The sequence below is a fragment of the Podarcis filfolensis genome, assembly GCF_964270895.1.
Source record: "Podarcis filfolensis genome assembly, chromosome: 3".
Classification (NCBI taxonomy): Eukaryota; Metazoa; Chordata; class Lepidosauria; order Squamata; family Lacertidae; genus Podarcis; species Podarcis filfolensis.
In genome coordinates this window covers 50969246-50994527 of record NC_139606.1, presented here as the reverse complement: position 1 = coordinate 50994527, position 25282 = coordinate 50969246, and the positions used below count along the sequence as shown (strand labels likewise).

Here is a 25282-nt window from a genome sequence, read left to right as displayed (position 1 = left end):
AGCTGGCAGCTGGCCCAGGAGATGGGGGAGTTGAAATCCTCCCCTTAATCCACCTCAACATCCAGACTTCATTGGTTTTGGTTAATTTGATTGAATTGTTCTGCTTGGCATTGCACTTCACATTTGGTGATGGTTGAGGGGGTGGCACTAGATTTAAACTTGAAATATTATAATTGTTTCCCAGATGTATCAAATTTCATTCCAATATTTTAATGTTCAATGGAGCTGTTGCATTAAAAGCAAGAAGAGAATCAAATGGAACGCTGAGTGGTAAATTACAAACTAATGGTGTTACTTTGATCCACCGCTAAGGTTACTTGCACTTGACAGTTTATTGTTGTCTCGGTGCTGTTCATGCATGCAACATTTTCATAGTGACCATAAGAAGCCCTCTTCAAAATGCCACCTCATATTCCACCCACCCAATATAATATACTTTTACTGTTACTATGGGTTATTTAGTTATGTATTGGATTTTCTGCATAAATGGTAATTCGAAATTAAATGAGAAAATATTACAGGGTGGAATTGTTATGAGGATGAGGTTGCATGGATGCTGCACAAAGCTTGAGTGCATGAGCAGTACCAAGTCGGCAGTCAACTGCCATATGGACGTATCCTTAGGGTACAGTCACTTCCTCATATTGTGAGGCAGGACCTCCACAATAAGTTACGGATGTGCTCAGGCTCCTTCCTGGCTCCTTTCCAAGCCATGTGTGTCTTGCTTTGACAAGTAGGTGAAGTGACTGCTTGAATGACTAAGTAGAGTAACTAAATGAGCATCAATTACTGCTGTTCTGAATCATTGTGCTTGCAAGGTAATTGTCGCACACTGTATGTTTTTGTATTTAACGTCCATCTGATGAGGATGTCACCGGGGATGGGGAAATTGCAGTCCTCCAGATCTTGCTGGACTCCTACTTCCACCTACCCCAGCCAGTATGGCCACTGGTCAGGGAGGATGGGTGTTAGAGTTTGATAATAACTGGAGGGCCACAGGTGCCCCAGCCCTGCTCTATACTCATATGTATCTGCCAAGTGAGGATAGACTCTAGTCAATCAAAGTTTGTGCTGTAATAAACTTGCCAGTCCTCAATGTGCCAGAAGACTCTTTTCTTGGATCTCCTGGAGAATGCTGATAGTTTCTGTGAGGAGGATAGAGAGAGAAATAATGGAAATGTTGAAGCCTCTATGTTAGTTGACTCAAAGGTTTACAAGATTTTTGCTTTGTTTTTGTTTTTAAGCTATGTAATAGTTATTTGGAAATTAGGCATTAACATTTTTAGCTGAATTTACGAAGGAAAAGGTGAAGAACAAATACACGTTAAGAACCATTTAGTTCCCTGAAAGTGGATGTAGATAAAACATGTTTGGCAGTGATCACCACACCATTGCTGCCACATCCTTGGGACCCTCCTCCATGCTGTGCAACCCTGAGCTTTATCCTGCTGTGCAACATTTAATTATATTCCGTCTCCACTTTCATTTCCCCCCGAGGCACTCTGATCCCAGTTTGCATCCTTGTTGAAAGAAACAAAAAGCTACACATGTTTGAGAAATTATTTCAGCTTGTTCCTGAAAGCATGCCAATCAGTTGTGTCCAATAAAGTCCATTATTTCTTCTTGTATGGATATGATTAAATTCCTATTAACATTAATGAGATGATAGCCTTATGGGCTCAGGCTGTAATTCATTTGACTTCGGTCCTCTGAATAAACTCAAACTGAAGCACTAAAGCTGAAAGATAAGTATACTTGTTGAGATCATTGGCTGGTTCTCTGCTACAAGTAAAAGGCAAAGCTCAAAAGCTACCAGTGCAAATCCTAGCCAAAGAGATGTTAGTAAACTTCCAGCACAACTTCCCAGCAGGTCTAAATGGACATGATGGACTTCTATAGATCTACATCACTATGTGGCACATGCCAAAAGCAGCTTGCACAGTGGGGGGAAGCTGTGGCAGACTCTCAGTGGCGCCCTGTGTGATGCTAAAACTGGGTGCCCCCCGCCTCTCACACTCCATTTTACAGCATAGAATGTGCTCCCCTAAAACCACCTCTGTGGGAAGCTAAAATGCTTACCAGGAGAGTCAATGTGGTGGGGAGGTTGAGATGATGGGGATGCATGGGCAGGAGTGCCAGATTGGCTCTGCTAGTGCACCCAAACTGCACCAACCTCTCCTCCCCCTCCCCCTGCTGCCGGCAAGCTAGTATTATGCATGTTCGCCACTGGACACGTTTCTTCTGGCAGTGGGAATGCTGGGGCAAAAGGCAGGGAGGCAAACAGCAGGTGGCGCCAGAGCCACTGACAGGTAGAGCCAACTAACGATAGATTGGTCCCCATAATCTTCCCTGCTGAGTGCTACAAGGGCAACACTAAAACCTAGGAGGATGAAGCTGGCAGGCAATGTCACACCCCTGGACTGCTTGTAAGTAAGCCAGGTGGGGTGAGGGGCTGGCTGAGGAGAGAGCTCCATTTGCCCATGTGGACCAGACTTCACTGGCTTCTGGCACAAGCTTTATCTACGGTACTTAAAAAAAAAAGTTGGTTCCCCATTCAGACTTTGTGCCCAATCTGTTGAATGTATACTATGGATCAGTTGGCACAACCATTTTTTCACGCTATTTTCTCACGTCCGTTGTAACATTTTCCACTTTACAGATCCATATATTTATCTATTTATTTCTTAAAATGACACAACATGGTACAGTATTGCTAAGTCTGTTTTAATAATATTTATATGATTTTAATTGTTTTGTTTGTTATTTACTTTGGTGGTAAATCACTTAGGAACTTCTTTAGTGAGAAGCGATGCATAAACTGAATAAACCTGAAACAAAATTGAATAGGTCTAAACCTCAGCCTAAATATGTATGCTACCTCTTTGCAAAGGTTCCAGTTAATGGTGCCACTACAAATTATTTAAAAAGACAATTAGCAGTGACATGCTATTTTGTCATCTGTAAAGTATATGTCACCATAGATTGGGGTTAGGGTGGGTAGAAATTTCACCAAAGTAGTGAATTGGTCCTGCGATCTAGGATTCAGAGTACAGCTTTCATCAGAGTCTGGTGATTTGATTTTTAGCTCAGCACAGAGAGATGAAGTAACAGAGAAGTTTGTATATGGATTTGAAGGTAATCCACGTTGTGACTCTGGAAGAGAGATTCAGACTCTTCCCTTTCTGTGAAATATTTAAAGCAACAAAAATCAATGATACTCTGTACTACTTTCATCCTTCTTGTATTTATTTAGTGAATGGCCTAAAGAGGTCACAGTATCAGCATTTGCGGCTGTGTGGCTTGTAAAAGATGTGTGGCTTGTAAAAAAGAGAATGTGTGCTCTATTAAGAGAACCTCTGTCTGCTTTATGAAAGGAACTACTGCTTATATTGGAGAACCCTCTAATTCCTCATTTCTCCCCCAGTTTCTGCTTCTTTTGATGGAAAACAGCACCTCTTGAGCCTGCCAGTAGTGAACAGCATTGGTTATGTTTTGCGGTTCCTCAAAAAGCTTTGCCGTAGCTTATTGTGTGACAATCTTTTCAGCAATCAACCTTTCCCACAATACAACACTGCCGAAAACCCTGAAGAATATGAAAATGGACGGATGGAATCAGGTCAGTTGGTTTTTTATGACTTTTGAATATGTATTTGAAGAAATCCATGTCTGTGTGTTGGACTACCATTCAAGGGATAATCAAAGGACAGCAGGTTCTTAACCCTTCTCACACGTTAACTCTTCCTCACAAATTCCTGCTTATTCTTTCTTCACAGCTGTCAGGGGCTCGGGAGCAGGAGCACAGGGGAGAGAGGAAATGGAGAGCGAAGGGGAAGAATCCGAGGGCAGCGTAGGGGAGTATGACAGTGACCCGAGAGATTCCATGAGCTTCTCCAGCGAATCAGAAGATTCCCAGAAGGGGGCGCCGATGGTCAGGGCAAGGGGGATCCCAGGGGGGACGCACCAGAAACAAGGAGCCAGCGGGGACCCCCAAAGCAGCAGCGGGGGATCAGGACCAGTTTCCCCACCAGAGCGTAGTGGGGGGGAAGAGTCACATGTGTCAGGACCAGCGTCTCCTCCAGCGGGGAGAGAAGATGAGTCAGGGCTGACCACGCCTCCATCGGAGAGTGGGGGAACGGAGGGGAGGTCAGTTGCAGCTAGCCTCTCCGAAGGGGGAAGCAGTGACAGCAGCAGTGAAACGGTCAGGAGGAAAGTTGCCGGCTGGGCGCGCGCGCCAAGTTCAAATGTACAGGCGCGAGGGACAGCAGGAGACCCGGATTGGGAACCAGCTCCTAAAGCCCGCCGGAGGGAGGGGGAAGACTCAGGGGATTCAGCATCAGAAGAGTCTAGAAAGGGCGAGACCCCGACGGACAGGCGGAACCAGAGGAGGAAAGAGCAGAGGAAGAGGTGGAGCAAGGCTAGAGTCTTAAACTGGTGTCTGGGGGGAGGAGATTCAGACGGAGCTTCAGCGGTCTAGAGTCTGAGACGTAGAGCTGCACGCTGCGGCTGTGGAAGTGAAACTGAACTTCAATAAAGACTTTTGTACTTAACAACGAAGCGGCGTTGGTCCTTTGTGAGCTGGGATCTCGGGCAGCTCTGACAACAGCAAATACTGCTTTCCCTCCCAACCACACCTCTTCTGATCTTAGAGCCCAGCTGAGGGGAAACAGTTTTAAACAGAAAGAGAGATCTGCAGGAGAGAAACAGCAAGTGTGTGGAGGGTTCAAATCTCCTATCCACCTACTATCTCCAGCAAATTCTTGCCTCCTAATCCACATTAGTGTTATGAGGAAAACACAACACGCGGAGGCCAATTTTTCTCCTGTAGTGTTTAGTTTCCCTCTACCTTTGTGAGATCTTGGAGAGACACACAGATTTATTAGACTGACAGGTATTATATTTGCATTAGAAGTGGATATTATACCACTTAACTGTACACACATGACACTTTGATGTATCCTGACTCTTGGACAGTAAGTCCAGCCTCCTTTTGCAAAGAAGAAAACATGCTTTTTGTCTCTTGCTGTATGAATTTGGAGGACTGTTCTTTCAAGTCACACTGTCACAGTTATGCCCAACTGATACAAGCTGGGAGGGTGGAGTGTTTTGAGAGCTAAGCTTTGTAATGTCATTTGCTATTTTGCTTATGCCATTTAATGTTTTTATTTTTAGCATATCAAGGATTTTATTAAAAACTATATAATGTTTAGAAAAAATAGACATGTGAGTCTCCTGCCTGATTTCAAAGTGATTTTCTAAAGGGGAGGAGGGAGGCAACATGAGTTCAATATCTCAAAAGCAATAAATGTGTTGTGTTATTTTTACTCTTATTTAGTCCTGTGGCAGACTTGATTTTGCCTTCCCCTGTATAATAACTGCAGTACATGGCTTTGGAACATAGTCAAAATAAATGGCTTTTATGGTTATCAGTAGTCTCGGCTTTGGTTCAGCATTTAATTACCTGCACAAGCCATTTATTGCCTCATATATTCCTCTGCCATGAACATTATCCCTTAAACAATAAATAAAATATTAAGGTCAGATTTAAAGGGGGAATGGGAGATCTGTGCAATGCACTCAACCACAACAAAATTTAATAGAAAACTATTTGCCTGATCTAAAAAGGTTTGTGGAGAAGAGGTCATTATGTTATCTTCGGTGTTTGAAATGAGATGGAATGTGATGATTGTATACATGGATTTTTCATCCCTTTTGACAGCTGAGCTGCAGTCAAAAGTGGGGTTATGGCACTGCCACCTTTACACCCCCAATTCAGACACTGCTTGACAGTGATTCAGTGGAGGGGACATTAGATTAGCATAATATGCCATTTGTAAACATCTACTTTGCACAAAGTAGAAACTGACATTTATTTACTGTACTACGTTCTATTCATGACAGCTGTCTAGTGTCCCTGTGGAACAACACTGGGATGCTGCCTGGCAAATTTTCAACCAGGCTGGGCATTTTTTCTTGTTAATATCCGACCATGTGTTGGTTTGCTTGCAGCACAAACCATAATCCTTATGGCATAATGCTTATTTTTAGTATCGCAAGTAACTGATCCCCATAGCTCAGACACACTGGTGGGCTTTAACGTGTGTACATCTAGGGCAGTTCACACTGCTGATAGGGATGGTTTGCAGAAGAAATGTCAGTATCACCCGGCTGGTACAGACTGCTGAGTAGGCTGTCATAAACTGGGGCAGGGCATGAGGATGGTGGCTAGATCTGAGCATGAAAGGGGAAGTGGGGATCCTCCTTTTAATGTTGAGCAGGAGTGGCAGCAACAGGCAAGCTCAAATTATGTGGGGTGGGGAGGTAGGAGGGCCCTTAAAGAAATTCGAAGCCCCAGTCCATGATCCCCTTTCCCAAATTCTATCATAATTCCCTGGAACATCCTGAAACAGTAGCCAAGGGAACTGTCACTCAGGTGAGGCCCCCATAATTCAACAACTGCTATGGTCTTCAGTTCACATGATGCTTCCAAATTTCTGTTCTGCAGTGTGCCTGTTTAGACAAGCATTCCCCTGATCTTTTGATTTGAATCGCCTGCTTTGAGTTTTGTTTAACTGTTATACTGTTTTAATGGACTTTTTATGTTTTAATTGTGGACGTTTTAATGTAGTTGTTTTAATGTGCATTTTAATTAAAGGTAGCTATTGTTTTATAATTGGTTTTGTTTGCATTGTTTTGCTGTTGGCTTTTATTTGTATGTGAACCGCCTTGGTATTTCTTATTGAAATGGAAGGCAGTATATAAATTATGTGATTATGATTAATAATAATAACATAGAAAACACACACACACACACACACACTGAATCATTCATGATGAACAACAGAAAACAAATGTTTCAAGCAAACAAATGAATAATGTTCACAGGGGTCACACTTTGAAGTAATCCTCATTGCACTTGCCTGTGTCAGAGATGTTCATCATACCTGGGTCCCTGTGAGAGAGGCCTTGTCCTCTTCCAGGAAACCCATAAGTGTGGGGTGGGTACTTGGGAGGAGGAAGTCAATCAAACTTCCTCTCTTGCTGCTTCTGTGGAATGTACAAAATGGCTCAGGATCTATCTCCACGCATCTGGTGAAAGGTCAAAATAAAGATCTTCCTGTAAAACTATTGCTCCAATCCATTTTTTTAATGCACCAGTCTGATATTAACAAGGAGTTTGGGGTTGAAGTTTGTTGGTTTCATGGAGTTGGAGGGCCATCTGTTTCAACACTTTGCATCTCCTAATAAGGATTTGAAGGCGACTTCAGAACTGACACAGATGTTAAATCAGTCTCAGCATTATGTAAAAAAATAAATAAATAAAAGTAGATATTATTTATTGAGGCCGTCTTTGGAATACAGCTTTAAGGCTGTTCTAATCTCTTCCAACAATGCCAAGGAAGGCGGTTAGATGAAGCTGACGATTAGATGAGCCAATGGCATAGCTCAAACGAAGGGCAGGGCTGTGTGACCATGAGATCATAGGGCTAGACGGGCCACATCTGGCCATCCCATTATAAGAAAAATATTATAGCACTTTAAAAGGTAGAGGGATGGGGTCGTGGGGTGATTTAAGGATGAAATATTATGAGCAATGGGAAGAGAAAGAGAGGCAAATGTGGACCTGAGGAATATTCATGAGAAATATAGCTGAGACAGCCTAAATCAGGAAATCCTGCAAAAAATAGTGCAAAATACTGTATTTAAAAATGAAAATATAAGTTGTGGGACATTTGCCCTGGTGTATGGTGGTGGAGAAATCCTACACTAAAGATCTGGACATCCAGTTTTTGAGGTGAGAGTCTAACATCTGTATTGCGTCTGCACATAGCTGATCAAATGTGTGTGGTGAAAACTGAGTCTTGGCAGGTTTTCCTCACCTGGCATCTCCTGCCTTGCATACTTGCCCCACTCCTGATGTCCACGTGGGTATTGAGTATTACAGTTACCTAGGAGGCTGCAGGCACAAAACAAATTGTGTGTATACTCAATGGGCATAATCTATGCACTAAGAATTGGAGTACGTGTAGATATTTTAGAGTGTAAAGATATTTATACTTATGTCCTTCTCAACTCCCAGGTTCAGAAATGGCTAGTGGTTGTTATTTAAAAATGCCAGCTAGGGAACTGGTAAAAGAATGATGATAGGAAGTGAGGAGAAGGCAGAACAAGAACAAGGGCCCTTATTCTAGATGGCAGAGAACTCCATTAAATGGAATTAATGTCTCCCAATTTGCTCATCACTCCCTCTTATATTCTTTTGACATCCACAATGATGATCTATACATGAGAGAGTAGTGTCCCTTTCCACTTATTGGATTCATCATTTTAGGCGAAATATTGACTTCCTCACAATTTTCACAAAATATTTTTCATATTAAATCTCCTTCAGCCTCTAAGGCTTCCTTTTCCATCTCTAATATTTGTGTACTGCTATGTGTTGTTAACAAAACTAATTAAATCTTGTAATACTGTCACAAATACTGTGCTAGCATTTGATTGTGCTGCTAACTTGTTATGAGTCCTGTGGATTGCAACATTGACCTATGCCAATGTGGGTTTAAGGACCAGTTCAGACACTAACTATCTGAATTTAATAAACAATTATAAGTTAGGCTGAGAACAAACCTTGTGTTGTTGTGTTCCATTCTTGTTCTCCTCCTCTTCTTATGTGTCCACCTTCAGCCCAGCTTCTATCAGGGTTTATTAAACCACAATTCCCCATTATGTACAAGCATAGAAACTCTTTTTTACAAACCAGAATATGAAACTAGGATCAGATTGTGGAGAGTAAGCATTGATTAAACCACAGTTTTCCAGTTCAGATGTAATAGGAAACAAGGACTTAACAAAACCTGGAATCACTCTCTCATGGTATTCAACAGAAGGGAAATGATGTGAGGCAAGGAGCACATGGACACAAACTTGAATGGAAAATAGCCAATAGAGAACACACAGAGAAACACCAGACTTGTTCTTAAAATCATGGTCTCGATTTAAAAAACAAATAAACCACATGCATTATATGTAACATTTTGAGAGGAAAGCAATCAGGTTTTGTTTTTTTAAAAAATCAGTTAGCGACATGTACTATTATTATTCTTTTTATTTACACCTTCATGTTGTAAGTACAAGTAAATAGTGGACTTGATGGCCGGTTAACTCCCCGTCTTCTCAAATTGTACTATTTGGCCTGGAGTGTTTTATTAAATATCTGGCCCTCCAGGTTTTGATGAACTACAACTCCCATCAGCCTTTTGCCTATGGATGATGGGAATAGTAGTTTGGAAACATCTGGAGGACTCCAGGTTAGCTTTCCCTGCATTAAGCAAATAAGCCTTGTGCTCAAGCCTCACCCCAACACCCTGAATCCTTTTGGCCTATATATAAGCATCTTTAAAATCATATACTTTCTGTAACTTCATAAAATCATTCCGAAGCAAACCAAGCACTGCAGTCAACCAAAGCCTCGAGTGAAGTTGACTTACATATATTATTAATTTCAGAACTAGAAAGTCACAATCCCATAAATTAATTCAAATCCATTTCCTATTATAAATCCTCATTGATAAATTAAATCCCACATACTGCAGTTTCTTCTAATTCTGTTCACACTTTAGTTTGCTAATGGGTTTTAGCTGCCTGTCTGCTATTTAAGACTGAGTGAAAATAGAAAAAAATAATTTCACTTTGGTAGAAAATCAATGATGTTATTTCATTAACCCCTGATCCTTTCTTTTCGAACAGAAACAGTCATACCTGAAGACTACCTGGTTGATCCAGTGAACACAAAGCATTACAGCGTAGACCCCTCTGATTCTGCCTTTAATTGTATGGGATCCGTGTACTCTATGAGGCAGAGTTCTGGCGATGGGCGTCACGGTGGAGGGTCATCTTCCTCTTGCAGTCATCGCTCTGGCCAGATGGCCTCTGGAGGACCATCAGCTGCAGCTCTGAGGCATCAGACATCAAGCCCAACCAGAAATGGAACCTACATGGAAGGAAACAGAAGTGGTAACATCTTACATTCAATTTTTATCCGATGATGTGTTGAGTTCCTTTGCTACCTGTGAAGTTGAATACTGTGAAGTTTCTATTCTTCCTTAAAGACCAACTCTTGTCATGATGATATCATTTTATGAGCCAGGCCACTCACAACCAAGTGCAGCTCAGCAGCCTTGTATAGTCTGACCCTGAAATGGAAGTCTTTGTCCAAAATACAGATGGGCTGTATTGTCACTGACGCATCACAAGTTGTGTGGGCCTGATATAAGCATATAAGTTACAATAAAAAGCAGTTTCTTTTTATTTCTTACTGTTTATGTTAAGAAGAAGAGAAACATTTGAAATATGTATTCCAAAAGGCTCAAACCTTGGGATTAAAATAGTTTACTAACCTGTTTATGAACAATTACATGAACATTTATTTTTGCAAGCCAGGAAAAGAAACTGAATCTTAATTTGTGCCAGACTCTAACAGAACCCAAGATTACTCCAGTTACAATATGTGTTTCTTTTTTAAAAATGAAATTACATACCGTTTTTTCTAGGTTTTGAAAATCTTTCCATTTATTTAGAATTTTTCAAAAACAATTCCTTGGTTTTATTAAATGTAAAGGTAAAGGTACCCCTGCCCGTACGGGCCAGTCTTGACAGACTCTAGGGTTGTGCACTCATCTCACTCTAGAGGCCGGGAGCCAGCACTGTCCGCAGACACTTCCGGGTCACGTGGCCAGCGTGACGAAGCTGCTCTGGCGAGCCGGCACCAGAGCAGCACACGGAACGCCGTTTACCTTCCCACTATAAAGCGGTACCTATTTATCTACTTGCACTTAGGGGTGCTTTCGAACTGCTAGGTTGGCAGGCGCTGGGACCGAACGACAGGAGCTCACCCCGCTGCGGGGATTCGAACCGCTGACCATGCAATCGGCAAGTCCTAGGCGCTGAGGTTTTATCCACAGCGCCACCCGCGTCCCTTTATTAAATGAGCCTGCGGTAATTCCCTTGCTGCACTTGGATACAATAATTCTGTTCATGGTCTGACCAGTAGCGATCTTTGTTGAAACAACAACAAAACAACAAAAACTTTATTCATTTCTAATTTGTCAAATGCCACATATATATTTTTACATTTTAAAGAAAGATTTGCCTAAGTAACCTGGTATCTTGACCATTTTAAAATAATGAGTATCTTTCCCTATCTAATTTATTAATGGGCCTAATAGAACCCTTAATATTTCTAATCTGTTTGAGGTACTTTCCTCCTCAGCCTGTTGCTTGGCTTGGCTTGTTGTGGCCTTTTGTTGTCTCACTCCACATTTGGTTATTTTCTTTGTTTCAGAAATAATTCTCATTAAACTTCTATTTTATTGAGTCTTCATTTATTTCCTTTTTTCTGTTTGAGTTCAGTGTGGTTAGTGTGACCCAGAGAAATCTAAATTCAAGTCTGAGCTCATCTTTGGAGCCACTGGGTGGCCTGAGTGACTGAGGTTCAGAACAGAGCCATACTTCCCACTTGTCTTGCCACTTTCCTCAAGAAAATCAGCTGTTTACCAATGAATCAGAAGAAATATCAATGTTTGTTTTTATGCAGATTGACATTTGTTCTGATTCAGCGATAAACAATGGGTTTTCCTGGGGAAAGTGGTGAGACAAATGTAAAACCACTTGAGATAAACATGAGTGTGGTCAAGCCCTCTGTCTGTTTAGGTGACCAGTCCTGTTACATTGTGTTTTACCTAAATCTAAAGGCAGTTCCAGATACCACCAGACAGTTCCAGTGAACTGTTTTCTTTTATTGGGAAGATATCTGTATATATAATCAAATGATTCTGTTTTATCTGCTGCATCTGTCACTGTTTTTATTATATTGTATTTTTGGAATGCTGTTGCATTTATTGTTTGTTTTAATTGTTGGCTGCTGCCCTGAGTGCTGCATAAACACTGGAAGGTGGGATATAAATCTTTCTAAAAATAAGTACAAATAAAATAAAATAGGTTGATTATCCCTCTGAGCTGCGTCACGAGTTTTTAAGCGCAGTTCATTTACATATTTTCTTGCCACCTGCCAAAGCCAGGAAATTGGATTTTACCTAAATTATGATCTTTAAGGATAATTATTGATACCGAAGACTCCTCTCTCTTTGTAATCTGAGCATTCTTTATCATCTTGATTAATTCTGATGACACAATGCCCTAGGATACCTTTGACATGAGAGAGATGAGATCGTTATTAATGTATTTAATCCCTGGTGTGAATAAATTTTAGATGCATTAATGCAGGATTTATATACAGGTAGGGCTCCTCCAACAAAGCATGCAAGACCTGAGGAGTCAAGCAATTTTGCAACAGCTTTGTTGACTACCAGTTAGCTTCTGAGCCCAATTCAAAGTGCTGGCTTTAATTTATTAAGTCCCTTATGTTATGTGTGGGTCTAATGTATCTGACATAGTGTGTCTCCTCAGGATTGGCTGGGAAGGCCCTGCTTAAAGTCCCATTTTTGCATGAAGTACCATCCAGTACGGAATGTCGTAGGTACTTCTTTGCGTTGGCTCTGATACCTGAGGATCACTATCAAAGTACTGCTGTAACAGCCCCCTACACAAATCACAGTGATTGCTCAATAAAGACAATAGAGTCTAACTTATGTGCAAGAAAACCAAGAATGCTCAATAAACAGGCTGAAGACCAAGCGTGTTCAGATGCTTCCATGGTCCTCCTGAATTCAGGCTCCCCAGTCTCTTTGAGCCTCTTAGCTCCTCTTTTCCAAAACCAGGGATGGGCAGAAGTTTGATCTGGATCTATTGGTTGATCTCTGGGTAGTTTGTAGTAGATGAGCAAGGATCTCTGATTCCCCATAGTTTAACAACAGTGGCATTCAAATTACTCACACCTCAATTAGACTGCCAAAGTAAAGGAAGCTGGGGGTAATGGATTTGTGTGTGGGAGGACCATGAACTTGGCTCAGTTCTGATACTCAGAAGAGATCCCTGTGTTTAAAAGCAGTTCAGAGGCACCGTGTTCTTTTAATTCTAGGTGGATGCCTTTTGCACTGGTTCAACTCAGTGGATCCTGTGGTTCTAGTAAAGCACAAAGGGAATCTCCCAAGCCTGAAATCTGCCCACCTCTGTCTTAAACCACTCTGCAATTTAAGTGTTCTGTGCCACTGACATCCTCAATCTTGCTGTCCCAATTTATCCTAAAGATGTCTGTCAGACATCTGCATATGACGGAGCACTGATATTGGGTGCTTCACTGCATCTGATAAGCCACATACCACATATTCTGATCTCTTGTGCTCTTTATAGTCCACCTAGCAGACCAAAGAAAGTGCAGAGCTACTATAAGATGTTGACGCAGCAGAAGGCCTTGCAGTGGTGGCATCTTTCCCCTGCTCCATTCCTGTTACTACTTCCTGCATTTTCAATTGCATGCCAAGACACCAAACTGGGAAGCTCCTCCTGTGCAAATGGCTTTTGCTGTTTTCAGCAGCTTCTTAATGACACTATAGCAAGGAGTGATAGAGCAACCAGTGTCAAATCAAGGCTAACTTCATTTCACATTGTGCCGCCTCTTCTAAGCTCATTTGCCTTTGCTTCTCCATGTGTGCACACTCACTTTAATACACACACCAGTGATATAGCTAAAAGCCAAACAGGCTCTGTTTGTTCAGCCATAATGCAGCACTGCCAAGGAGAGAGAGGAGCAAATAAAGGGGGTTAAGTTTGGGAAGGAAACGGCACAGAGATAGCGACTGAGATTTATAATTCTGCAGAGACTAAAGAATAAAAACATAAATGCACTTTCATCCCAGTGTGCTTTATTGCCTTGATTTAATGTTGAAAGGAGCTGATGTGACCTTAAATCATCTCAGCCTTGATGCCATTAAGAAGTCACATGCACAACGTTCATCTTTGTGCAATTTTAGTAGCTCTCCAAATAGGTGTTCTTTGGGGACACTGCTTCATAAAAGCTGGTGATTAGGAGGATACTGAGCAGGAAGATATTCTGATCCTGTGGAAAGTGTTAGGGCTGCCCCACATGCAATGTGCATTTTTGCTACACGGAGCAAATACAAATTTACAGGTGGGCTGTTTGGTCAGTGGTAGAGCATCTGCTTTGCCTATAGAAGTTCCCAGGTTCAATCCTGGACATTTCCAGGGAGAGCTGGGAGAACACCCCCCCCATCACACACACACACACACACACACACACACACACACACCTGAAACCCAAGAAAGAGCCACTGCCAGTCAATGAAAGCAATCTTCTGCTAGATGGACCAATGGTCAGACTCGCTATAAGGCAGCTTCCTGTGTTCTTAAAAGTAGGGCAAGTGTGCATGCAGATGTGGGAATGTAGGGGAAAGTGTCCACACATTGTGCGTGGAGAACAGGGAAAGTGCCTCCTTTCCCCTGATGACATGAACCTAGACATTGCGAGGTGCTCCAGCTTCCAGGGCTACCTAATCAGTCCATCCCATGTCCTTTCATGTTTAGGCCTTGTTGGTGGTACTGTACACTCCTGTAAAGTAGATCTTCTGTGAAGCAGCCCTCAGTCTAAGGCTTTCAGAGGAGACATTTGACAAAGCCCTGCTTTGTCCCTGCCTACCTTTTCTTTTGTTCCATTAGCAGCTTCACGTTTTTAATTCCAGATGGGAAGATGGTGCTTACTTGAGCCACTATCTCTGCTGCCTGTGGTTATGATAGCAGCGGTTGTTCCCTTCAGACTGTGGCAGCTGGCATATTTTCTCTCTCCCAGCAGGAAAGTGAGTCCTTTGCATTTTTATAACCCAGGGTTAACCATCATGCCTTCTGCCGAGCAATCAAATCCAAATGTCCAAACTTCTCTCTTCTTTCTCACATCTTAGGCCAGCCTTTCCCAACCAGATGCCCTTCTCTCTGTGTGTGGCTGATGTTGTTTTTTACTATAACTCTCGTCAGGCTGACTGACCTGATTGAAGTTGTAGTCCAAAATATCTAGATAGTACAGTGGTACCTCAGGTTACAAACACCTCGGGTTACAGATACTTCGGGTTACAGACTCCACCAACCTGGAAGTAGTACCTCAGGTTAAGAACAGAAATCGTGAGCTGGTGGCACGGCGGCAGCAGGAGGCCCCATTAGCTAAAGTGGTACCTCAGGTTAAGAACGGTTTCAGGTTAAGAATGGACCTCCAGAACGAATTAAGTTCTTAACCAGAGGTACCACTGTATCAGGCTGGGAAGGCTGCCTTAGCTTGCTTCCATACAAGGCTCAGATACTCGGTGGCTGTCTTATGCACGTTGGGAGTAAGTCCCATTGGACTTAATAGGAAGACTTAATTCCAAGTTAACCTAAAAAGGAATGGTCAATAGCATGGAAAAACCAGTAGTTTGACCTAATTTAAAGGTTACTGCACTTTGCTTGGATGCCAAAGAGATGCACTTTGTAATGATGGCTCTTTCCCCACACCCTACCAGGAGAAGCCCATTCAAAGATGTCGTGTATGGATCTCCCTGAGCTCTTCCTGGGTCTGCTTCTTGCAGCATAAGAAATCCTCTCTGTGGATGCCCTTTGACAGTCACATACTCCCTTCCTGGCATTCACTGCTCCCTTCATGTGAACGGTTCAAGGATTAGCAGACATGAACGGCACAAAGTACATTTATGAAACTTACTAGCCATGCAAATGCAGCCCAGGTTATTTGTATTACAAATACGCTGGTTTTGCAAGTAATGTCTGCCATGCTACTGCTGAAGAAACAAGTTAATCGGTGTTTATTTGTAATCTGCCGGGTTCTTTCGTTTGCTTCTTTTCACCTCAAATAGCCTCAAGTCCTTCACCAGAAAGGCAAGATGCAGCTCGGCCCATAAGCAAGAATCCTTTGACCTGGACCGTTGATGATGTGGTTTGGTTTGTAAAGGATGCCGACCCTCACGCTTTGGGACCCCACGTGGAGCTCTTCAGAAAACACGTATGTAGGAACTTGTCTGTGATGGAATTACATTATCCAGGACTAATGTTCAAGTGAATAAACACGATTTGCACAAAGCCAATGAAGCCCACCAGAATATTGTGTGCTACTTACCTGGGACTGTGAAAACGGGATTGTGAAGTGCTTGACTGACACGCTACCATATGTGGATGATGGCCAATTTGGCTTCCTGAGACACATCTTGCACAGGCTAGTAATAAACTAAAGAAACAGTTTGCACATCACAATTAATGGTTTGGTCCTCTTTTGCTTCCCGCCTTCTCCAGCATGACTGAGAGCAGTGCTGGATTTATGTATAAGCTAAACAAGTTATATCTTAGGGCCCCACTCTCTTGGGGGCCGCCCAAAAAATTAAAGAAAAAAAATCTGGATGTACATTTCCAAAATATAAGATAAAAAAACAAATAAAATAAAACCTACATACAGTGTATGCTTCTTCTTAATTGTATTTCAGTTCAACAATTACTTTGATAAAAGACAAATTTTGTTATGTGCAAATGGCTTTAGATACCTATTAGGTCCATAAATTACCATATAGCACAAGCTTCTTCAACCTCGGCCCTCCAGATGTTTTGAGATTACAATTCCCACCATCCCTGACCACTGGTCCTGCTAGCTAGGGATCATGGAAGTTGTAGGCCAAAACCTCTGGAGGGCCGAGGTTGAGGAAGCCTGATAAAGCATATATTCAACACAAAAAACAGCGACAATTTGTTGTTGACAAAGGACAACTGGACATATAAAGGGCCCCATTACCTTCAGCAGCTTAGGGCCTTATCAAACCTAAATCCGGCCCTAACTGAGAGCAACAAACCACAATCCCTAGCTTAATGATCTATCCAAACCAATGATCGTGGTTAGTTTCCCTCCCCCTAAAAATCCTATAATTGGTCAGCCAAGAACAAATCTTGGCTTGAGGTTTGTTTGGAATGAAAAGCATCCCAACCAGGAATCATGGTTTAGCCCTAAGCCAGAGATCATGGTTTGTTGCACTCACTAATGCTAGGGAAATTGTTACGTGATACATGAGACGTGTTGCCTGGTACTTAAATGGCTTGGAGCACAGGTCCATGGCACACATCCTTAAAATTTCCATATGCTAATTTATGAGCAGAGGTGCCTCTGGGTGGGCAGGGTCTCACTTGCACTGTGCATTGCAGTGTGTCCAGCTGCCTTGTAAGCAGCTGCCTTAAAAAATGTTTTTTAAGGACACAAAATGTCAAGAAACCCAGGACTGAGGCCACCTAGGTCACTTCCTGACAGTGACCTTCCCAGCAAGATAGGTGTACAGACACTTCTTACTATTTATGTACTGATTAAAATATTTGTATACCACTGTGCCATTAAAAACATAGCAAAGGGGTTTACAACAAGAAAACCATGCCATAAAAACCACAAAAGGTTAAATACAGGCATCAACAAACCATTGTGAAAGGATGTATTCTTACCGTAATTACCTGCCCTAGTCCGAGTGGAATAGAAAAGCTTTCAGCAGACATGGAGATGGCTGCTGGCTTAGAAGCCTTTGAAAGGGGGTTGGATGCATCCTTGATGATTGATTTAACAATGGCTATTAAGCTACGGTAGCTAAAGAGAACCTCAAGGTTCCATGGCCACTGAATTCCAGTTGCAACAAGAGTATCTAGGCTCCTTTTGTGGACTTCCTTAGGAATATATCATTGGCTACTTCGGGAAATACAGTGTCGGACATTTGGATCTGTGATCTGACCCAGGAAGCTTCTTATGTTCTCAGCTCAGTAGCCGACAACTTAGCATTCTGTGCAATGCTGCAGTCCTTGATAATGGTGATGTGGTTTAAACATAATATGGGCTCTAAATTTTCCATATCAAAGCACCCACTAACCTGCTGCTTATATTCAGTCAGCTTCACAGAGATATATACAAGAGGTCTGATGCTTGATTAAGGCCATCACCCAATCCTGCTCAATTATGCCTTTGAATAACCCATTTCCCTGAAATTGTTTAACCTTCATTTCTAAACTGGATTAGCATGAAGACCCCAGAGGTGAGAGGCAAGTGATTACTCCTTTAACCTTAGCCATGTCTTCCTGTGAGTTAAATGATTCTAAGGAGCAGGTGCATAATTTAGTCGGAAGCCTTGAATGCTGCTGACATTCCCTACCAGCACCTGAAATCCTTGCTTTTGCAGCTGATGACAAGCGCAGGATTGCAGAATGAGGTGGTGATGACCTTTGCTAGTTTAACTTCCCGGTGCTTTTCATACTAAGACAGAAACAGCTTGCCTTGAGAGAGACCAACAACATGTTTAATGTCTGCAAGGAATCCTAGTTCATGTCAGTAGAAAAGCTTATGAGTAAATAGTGGCTCATTCCTCCAGGATGGCCAGATGTAAAAGAAGGCAACTGGAACTTGCCCAAATTGTAGTTGTGATTTCTTGGCTAGCCAGCTCTCCTCTTGGCATTTCTGAGGAGGGTGCAGAAGAATTTCAGGAGAGATTGGACCTAGAAAGGAGTGTGAATGAATGTGAAGGGAAGCAATGTGGGATACAGATTAAGAATAAGGAGAACTAGCCACCAGGAATGCCAGTCCAAGATGAGTGAGCAAAGTAATGCAATGGGCTGCTCTGATCTGTAACTGGAAAAATGAGTATTGAAGGGAGAGTAAAGCTTTTGAGTTGAGGCCAATTAAACTTGCTCTTTCGGAATTATATCCTGACTCTTCCAATGATGGATATTATCACTGAAAGCGCATATTGTTTCACAGACCTGATATGTCTTGGTATTGATTATTTCAGCTTTCTTCCAATTAGCTTCCCTCCCTTTACAGTATTTCTTGAATAGTGATTTTACTGCCAGGCAAAGTCCATCTTTTTTGCTTCTTTGAAAACAGTAGCAACAAAAAGAAAGGATTTTTCATTACCAAGCGCAGTGTTGTATGCCAAGGCATCACGCTGAAGCCAAGCCTCCAGATTTAGCATCCGTTTGCATTGGTCAGTGGGCTTATCATAGTGTTCAGCACTAAGCCTGAAATATTAAGCTTGACAGTCAGTGTTCACAGGATTAGATCTTAATAAAGCAGCATGAAATACTTCCAGATGCTGTATACTTTTGCAGCCTTCCAGCAGACTGCGAGAAGCTAGTCTAGGTCATAAGCCTTAGCAGCTATAAACCACAGCAGAAATTATTACTACAGATCAGATCTATAATTGAACCAGGCCTATGACAGAGGAGTCACAGCAGGTCGTTAAATGTCATGCTGTTTCTGTTTCACAAGGTGCTTCCTAACCCCAAAATTCTGGATTGGGAGCATTCTACACAGCCAGATTTAGAACTACAACTTCCTCTAGCTTTTGTAGGTTTAGATATATACCTAAATGCAAAACACATGTGTTCTCCCTTCAAGAGTAGGGTTACCAGATCTCCAGGACTGACCTGAAGTCTCCAGGTTTGCCTGCTTCCTCAAGGGGGCAGGTGGAGGGCTTGAATCTCCAGATGGATGAGCGTCTTTAATAATAATAATAATAATAATAATAATAATAATAATAATAATAATAATAATAATAATTTTTAAAGAAGGCTAGGCTGTAGTTTGCAAACTTCAGCCCAGCAGGAGGAAAGGCACTATTGGTGGGGTTGGGTGGAGTCTGTCTTCTTCTGCTCCCCCAACCAGGGGATGGTCTTTGGCCTCAGATTCAGGCTGTGAAATTGCAGGTTCCAGGTGCTCCTGACGTGGCAACCTATTCATGAGAGAATTGTACATAAATGTATTTTGGGTCACACATTCCTTTAAAATATGTGGTTCTCTGTAAAATACAAGAACCCTCCCCTCCGCCCTGCTTGAGTCCCAGGATCTCTAGAAGTACATTTAAGTTGGGAAAAGGGAGTTTTTCTTTTCTGTGCCTGTGCCAAGCTCTGGAGCTCCTTCTTACGAGTGGCTTGGTTTTCCCCTTCTTTGTTTGCCTTCCATCGGGTGATTAGAAACACTATGAGTAGTTGCCTCATCACAAAATTGTGCCATCATTCTACTTCACAAGTACCGTATTTTTCGCTCCATAAGACACACTTTTTTCCTCCTAAAAAGTAAGGGGAAATGTGGGTGCGTCTTATGGAGCAAATGACACTGCGCAGAGAGGTAGAGCTGCGCAGCGCCTGTCCTGCGAAGCTGGAGGAGGAACAAAAAGGGAGCAAAAAGCAGCCAGGAATTCCATGCAGGTGACTGAGCAGGATCCCAAAGAAGGGATGGATCTCTTGGTCCTGTCACACACAGACACAAACCCCGCTCTGCCAGTCCACTTGGTCAAATGTGCTTTTCTTTCATTGTGTTTAACTAGGCTGCTATTATCCTGGATTTTTATGCTGGCTGTGGAGGAGAGGGCTTCCTTTCTTCTGCCGTCAGCATGGAAATGCAGGCTACTAACCTTTTATTTAGTAAAACAAAACAAAACAAAACAAAGGCTAGTAACTTATGTGGGCTTCATTAGAAAGCTTTACTAGAACCTGTCTGTTAGGTTAAAATTGTTAATGGTTCCTGGCCTTTTTTAATAGGTTGTTCTTATCGCTTTACAGCTATTCTCGTGTTTTACTGCTGCCATTAATGTTTTGCCTTTGTTTTATAATTGTTAAAATAGTTCTAATTCATTGTTGCTAGCCTCCTTAAGCTCAGCTGAGGAAAGCTGCGTAGAAGCATTTTGAATAAATGTGAGCAGCAATCAGGAAATTATTATAATATGTACTCAATGGTGCACCTCTCATACTTTTTCTATAGTTGGGTGTTAATTCCTGAGTTCAAAATAGCCTGTCATCAAGAAATACATGGATTTCTTACTTAATGCGGGCACATGGATGTTTTGAATCCTGATATGTGCACCAGTGTACTATTTGTTGTTGTCTTTATTTATATAGCTTCATCAATATAATTGACACTATGCAGCATCCAGAATAACAGAAGTACAAAAAGCTGCATTAACATCATTCCTAAGAATTACATAAGCATTTGATGGCTCATTGGTGAAGAGCCAAATGGTGATTTTTTTAGAACAAACTCATATGATGACTTATTTCCAGGTTCTCTCTCTCTCTCTCTCTCTCTGTGTGTGTGTGTGTGTGTGTGTGCTGACTGGGATGGTGGGAGTTGTAGTCCAAATCATCTGAAGGGTACCAGGTTGGTGAAGATGGCTGTAGTCAACCTGCATCAACAGTGATGTGCATGCAGTCATTGAAATGGCCCTAAGTGATATTAATTCACACAAACCAAAGACAGCCAGGTTGGTCTACAAGGTGGGGGGGGGCTCCAAAATCCATAGTTGGGCTGTGCTTTTATTAGAACCACTCAAAATGTCACCAAATACTGACCAAGTCATGAATAAGAGTTCTGATATACTAATAGGCAAGGACACTTGTGTCATTTTCTCATCTCAATGTTGTGGAAATTAACTTTAGACTTACAGTATTTAAAGAACACATAAAGTTAGGAGAATACAAATTCCCCGTACTTCAGTTGGATAGATGCCAGGTGGAACGTTCAGGATTTTGAGGGCCGCAGTTCACCTGATTTCTCCAATTTTTCAAAGAAATCTTAAATTACCTAAATTTCAAGCAACTCAACACCATCCAAGCTGCTGCTGGCCATTCCTTTTGATCTCATTGGGATAGTAGCTTTTTTCCCATTCAACACAGGTCAAAATCACATCACGTTTTTGATTCCTTCCTCATTTCTTTTTAAACTAGGAGATTGACGGCAATGCTTTGTTGCTACTGAAAAGCGACATGATCATGAAATATTTGGGCCTGAAGCTGGGACCGGCACTGAAACTCTGTTACCACATCGATAAACTGAAGCAAGCCAAGTTCTGACATTTCCTAAAAACACCAAACAATCCCAATGTAACTTGAGAAAGTAGGAGAAAGGTAACGTGTTGCCTTACAGAAATCTATCCATTTTGCCAGTTGTCTCCCCCTCTTTTTGTACTGAGAACTTTCTACAAGTGTACATCTTCACATTTTTTAAATCCAATGCAGAGGGTGGTGGGGAGCGGAATCTGTTTTGCTGGTTTGTGTTAATAATTTTCCCAAAAAGAATATAATGACAATTATTTTGTATTATTCATATGGTTATTATTGTTAATATTATTGTTGTTGTCCTGTTTTTGTATCACATATGGAAAATCAGACACAAAAAGACTATTCAAGCTGGATGCAGAAGAAAGGTCACTGCCAAACAACTCAAGTCAACTGGTTGGTTGCAAGCTCCATGTTGCTTGACTCAGTGCCTCAATGTGGCATCACTGGAACAAAGGGGCTCACAGGTTTTGGCTTGGCTTAGTAGCTAGCCATTCTTTGCAGTTGTCTCCAATCTTTCCATTCCCACAAAGCCCTCTGGGACACGCAGAAGACTTGGGAGAGGGAGCAGGAAGTCACAAGTTGTGCAAAGCTTTGGGATGCACATCAATGTATGCCTCTTCTGAAGCTCAGTGCGACAGAAGAGTCCTTCCCCATGTTCTCTGCAATATGTGGAGAACTCTGGGGAGTGGGGAGCTGCATCAGAGCCACCACTGGTGGCAGCTGCCCTTGGTAACTGCATTTGGGGAGATCTGAGTGTAGCCCATTGTTAATAGCATCCTTCCTTTAGCTATATGTTACCTGGGTGGCCCTTGTTGCTATTTGGCTAAGCTTATTGCTATTTGGCTAAGTCCCCTGGAGGGACGCAGGTGGCGCTGTAGGTTAAACCACAGAGCCTAGGACTTGCTGATCAGAAGGTTGGCGGTTCGAATCCCCGCGACGGGGTGAGCTCCCGTTCCTTGGTTCCTGCTCCTGCCAACCTAGCAGTTCGAAAGCACGTCAAAGTGCAAGTAGATAAATAGGTACCACTCCGGCAAGTAGATAAATAGGTACCACTCCGGCGGGAAGGTAAACAGCGTTTCCGTGCGCTGCTCTGGTTCGCCAGAAGCAGCTTAGTCATTCTGGCCACATGACCCAGAAGCTGTACGCCAGCTCCCTCGGCGAGATGAGCGCCACAACCCCAGAGTCGGCCATGACTGGACCCAATGGTCAAGGGTCCCTTTACCTTTATACCTCCCCTACATATTTGGGCCACAGAAACAGGTGTATGGTGAGATCAGAGCCAAGAAGCCATTGCTATCTTCAGGGGAAACCGGTCCCATGCCTTACATGCAGTATCTGGAAAACTTGAATTCTTTCAACAGAAATAAGAAATTGGGATTTTTGCAAGCTCAAGTACCTTTTCTCCCCACTAGAGGGACTGGTGCCAATGAACTCCAGTCTTGAGCTGTGATGGTGGCATCCTTGCTTTCTCCAATAGCAACTTCCCCTTGAGCTATATCTCGCTTTCAATCAGTTACAGAATTGCAGCTCTGAATCTAATCAAACATTTCAGGTTTGATGCCACAACAAATAATGAGCCCCATTGCCAGGATTTGAGAGTAAAGAACAAAGATGTAAACAAGAATCATGACCACACCTACTATTTTCTTTATTCCCCCTTTCTTCTTAATTCAGTCCAGTTTGGAAGATCTTTTGTAATGCATTTGGGGGTGGGGGACATGGGAAGCAGAATGCTCTAGGAAGGATTTTTAAAAACAACAACAACAACATTAAATGCTGCATTGTAGATTCACAATGACATTAAATCTAGGCGATGCATAAGGTTTTGCTAGGTTTTTCTTGCAACTGAAGCTGCACTGGCAGAAAATCTGGAAAAAAAATTCCATCGGCATCTTATCCAATTAAAATGAAATGCACAATCTCTGCCAATCCATATGACAATAACAAAAATTTGATATCCTACATCTAACAAAGCCATGGTTGGAGGAAGACAGGCGGCAGATCTTTAAAAGATTTATTGGGGGTAGATGTATATTATCTTTGTTTTCTTTTCTTGTTTCAAATTTTGTATCTAAGTAACTTTCACAAGAAAGTGGTTTTTTGTCATAATCTGGAGAATGTAGTCCTGAACCTTTACATTGTACCGTTCCACTCTTTCTGTGTAGATTAATGTAATACCAGATGTCTTGGAGATTATACAAAGTATTGGTGTACAGTAGTAGAATGAGCTTCACATTCAAATTCATGCACGGTCTTACCCTGACTATAACTATGAAAAGCTTTACACCTTTATGCTGCAATCTATAGGTCCCCTTGGATCTACCTAACTTCCTCCTTGGTGCTAAACAGATTCTCTACAGGAGAAGGAAACAAGAGTGTTTGGAGTGTGCTACAGGCAGAACATTTGGGGGGCAGCATCCACAGACTGCTGCATGTAGATCTATCCTCTGTCAGCACGACTGCTGGATGATTTCCACTCATCCTATAAGTGGAAGGGAGAAACTGCCATGCAGAAACTATTGATCATGTTCTGATCACCTCCTCATTGGGTTAGGGCCATATGCCATTATACCCAGAGCTGAAGTTATTATTGTGAACCCATGTTTGCCAGGTTAAGGTCTCCTGTGTCTGGTCAATTGAACCAGAATACGTGTGTATATGAAGTTATCACAATACAAATGACTGGAAAATTACTAAGGTCAAATTGTAGCGCACGGTATCGAAGGAGGCACATTGGGGCAATTCATTTCAACTGAAAACGCGCTAAGTTTCTCCACACAAGCAGGATGTTTGTACAGTTATCTGAAATTGTTGCTTTTAAAGAGCTGAATCGTTTGTTGTAAAACAAAGGTGTTCTGTATCTTGTCTTCTTAAAGCCTGGATGTATATAGAGTTTAATACAGCTGTAATATTGTACTTTGAAAATCCTATGACAATCTTGTCTTCAACATGTTCTTCAATGTAGACCATCTTGCTTGTGGGGGTTTTCTGTTTCTCCTGAAGAACAGCAGGCCGCCTGTGATCTCAAATGCCAGTGCACTTCTTGCCTTCAATGAAGCCCCATGGGTGAAGGACCTATGTGGTCTGCCCTGCCCTCTGCTGCTCTCCGTCGCCACATTTGCAGACACCTTACCCCACCCCAGCACCTGCACATTCAGCCAGTGTGTGGAGAAGCTCCAGGAGTGCACAATTTCATTGCTGCTGGGTGATGGTGGTGCTCCATACATTCTTTCAAAGTGTTTGTGAGGGGCACAACTCAACCCCGCTTCAGCATAAAAAAACATAAATTCCCTTGTGCATCCCACCTAATACTCAATCACATTCACAACCTTAAGGAGAGAATCAATTCTCAGAAGAGCATGAAAGCTATACAGTACTACAAAAGTGAAGCAGGATAGGAGTGAAGCAGGGTAGGAGCATGTCAATTTGGCACGAAGCCCCAGAAGACAGGAAAAAGATTAAAGGTTTACCTACACTTCACCACAAG

General features: G+C 42.2%; 1 protein-coding gene across 3 annotated transcripts in view; it reads left to right on the top strand.

Annotated features, from left to right (window-relative positions):
- Window positions 1-24644, top strand: part of SCML4 (Scm polycomb group protein like 4) — an 83274-nt gene extending 58630 nt beyond the window's left edge. Inside the window, exons 5-8 of one of the 3 annotated variants that reach the window (XM_083608407.1) lie at window positions 3425-3616; window positions 9745-10011; window positions 15807-15952; window positions 21682-24644. In XM_083608407.1, the coding sequence (XP_083464533.1) occupies window positions 3425-3616; window positions 9745-10011; window positions 15807-15952; window positions 21682-21807 (731 nt within the window). In that variant the 3' untranslated portion in view covers window positions 21808-24644. Of the gene's footprint in view, window positions 1-3424; window positions 3617-9744; window positions 10616-10986; window positions 13667-15806; window positions 15953-21681 lie in introns of those variants that run through there. The other 2 variants (XM_083608406.1, XR_014546840.1) reach the window with 2 other exon arrangements.
- Window positions 24645-25282: the final 638 nt, after the last annotated feature.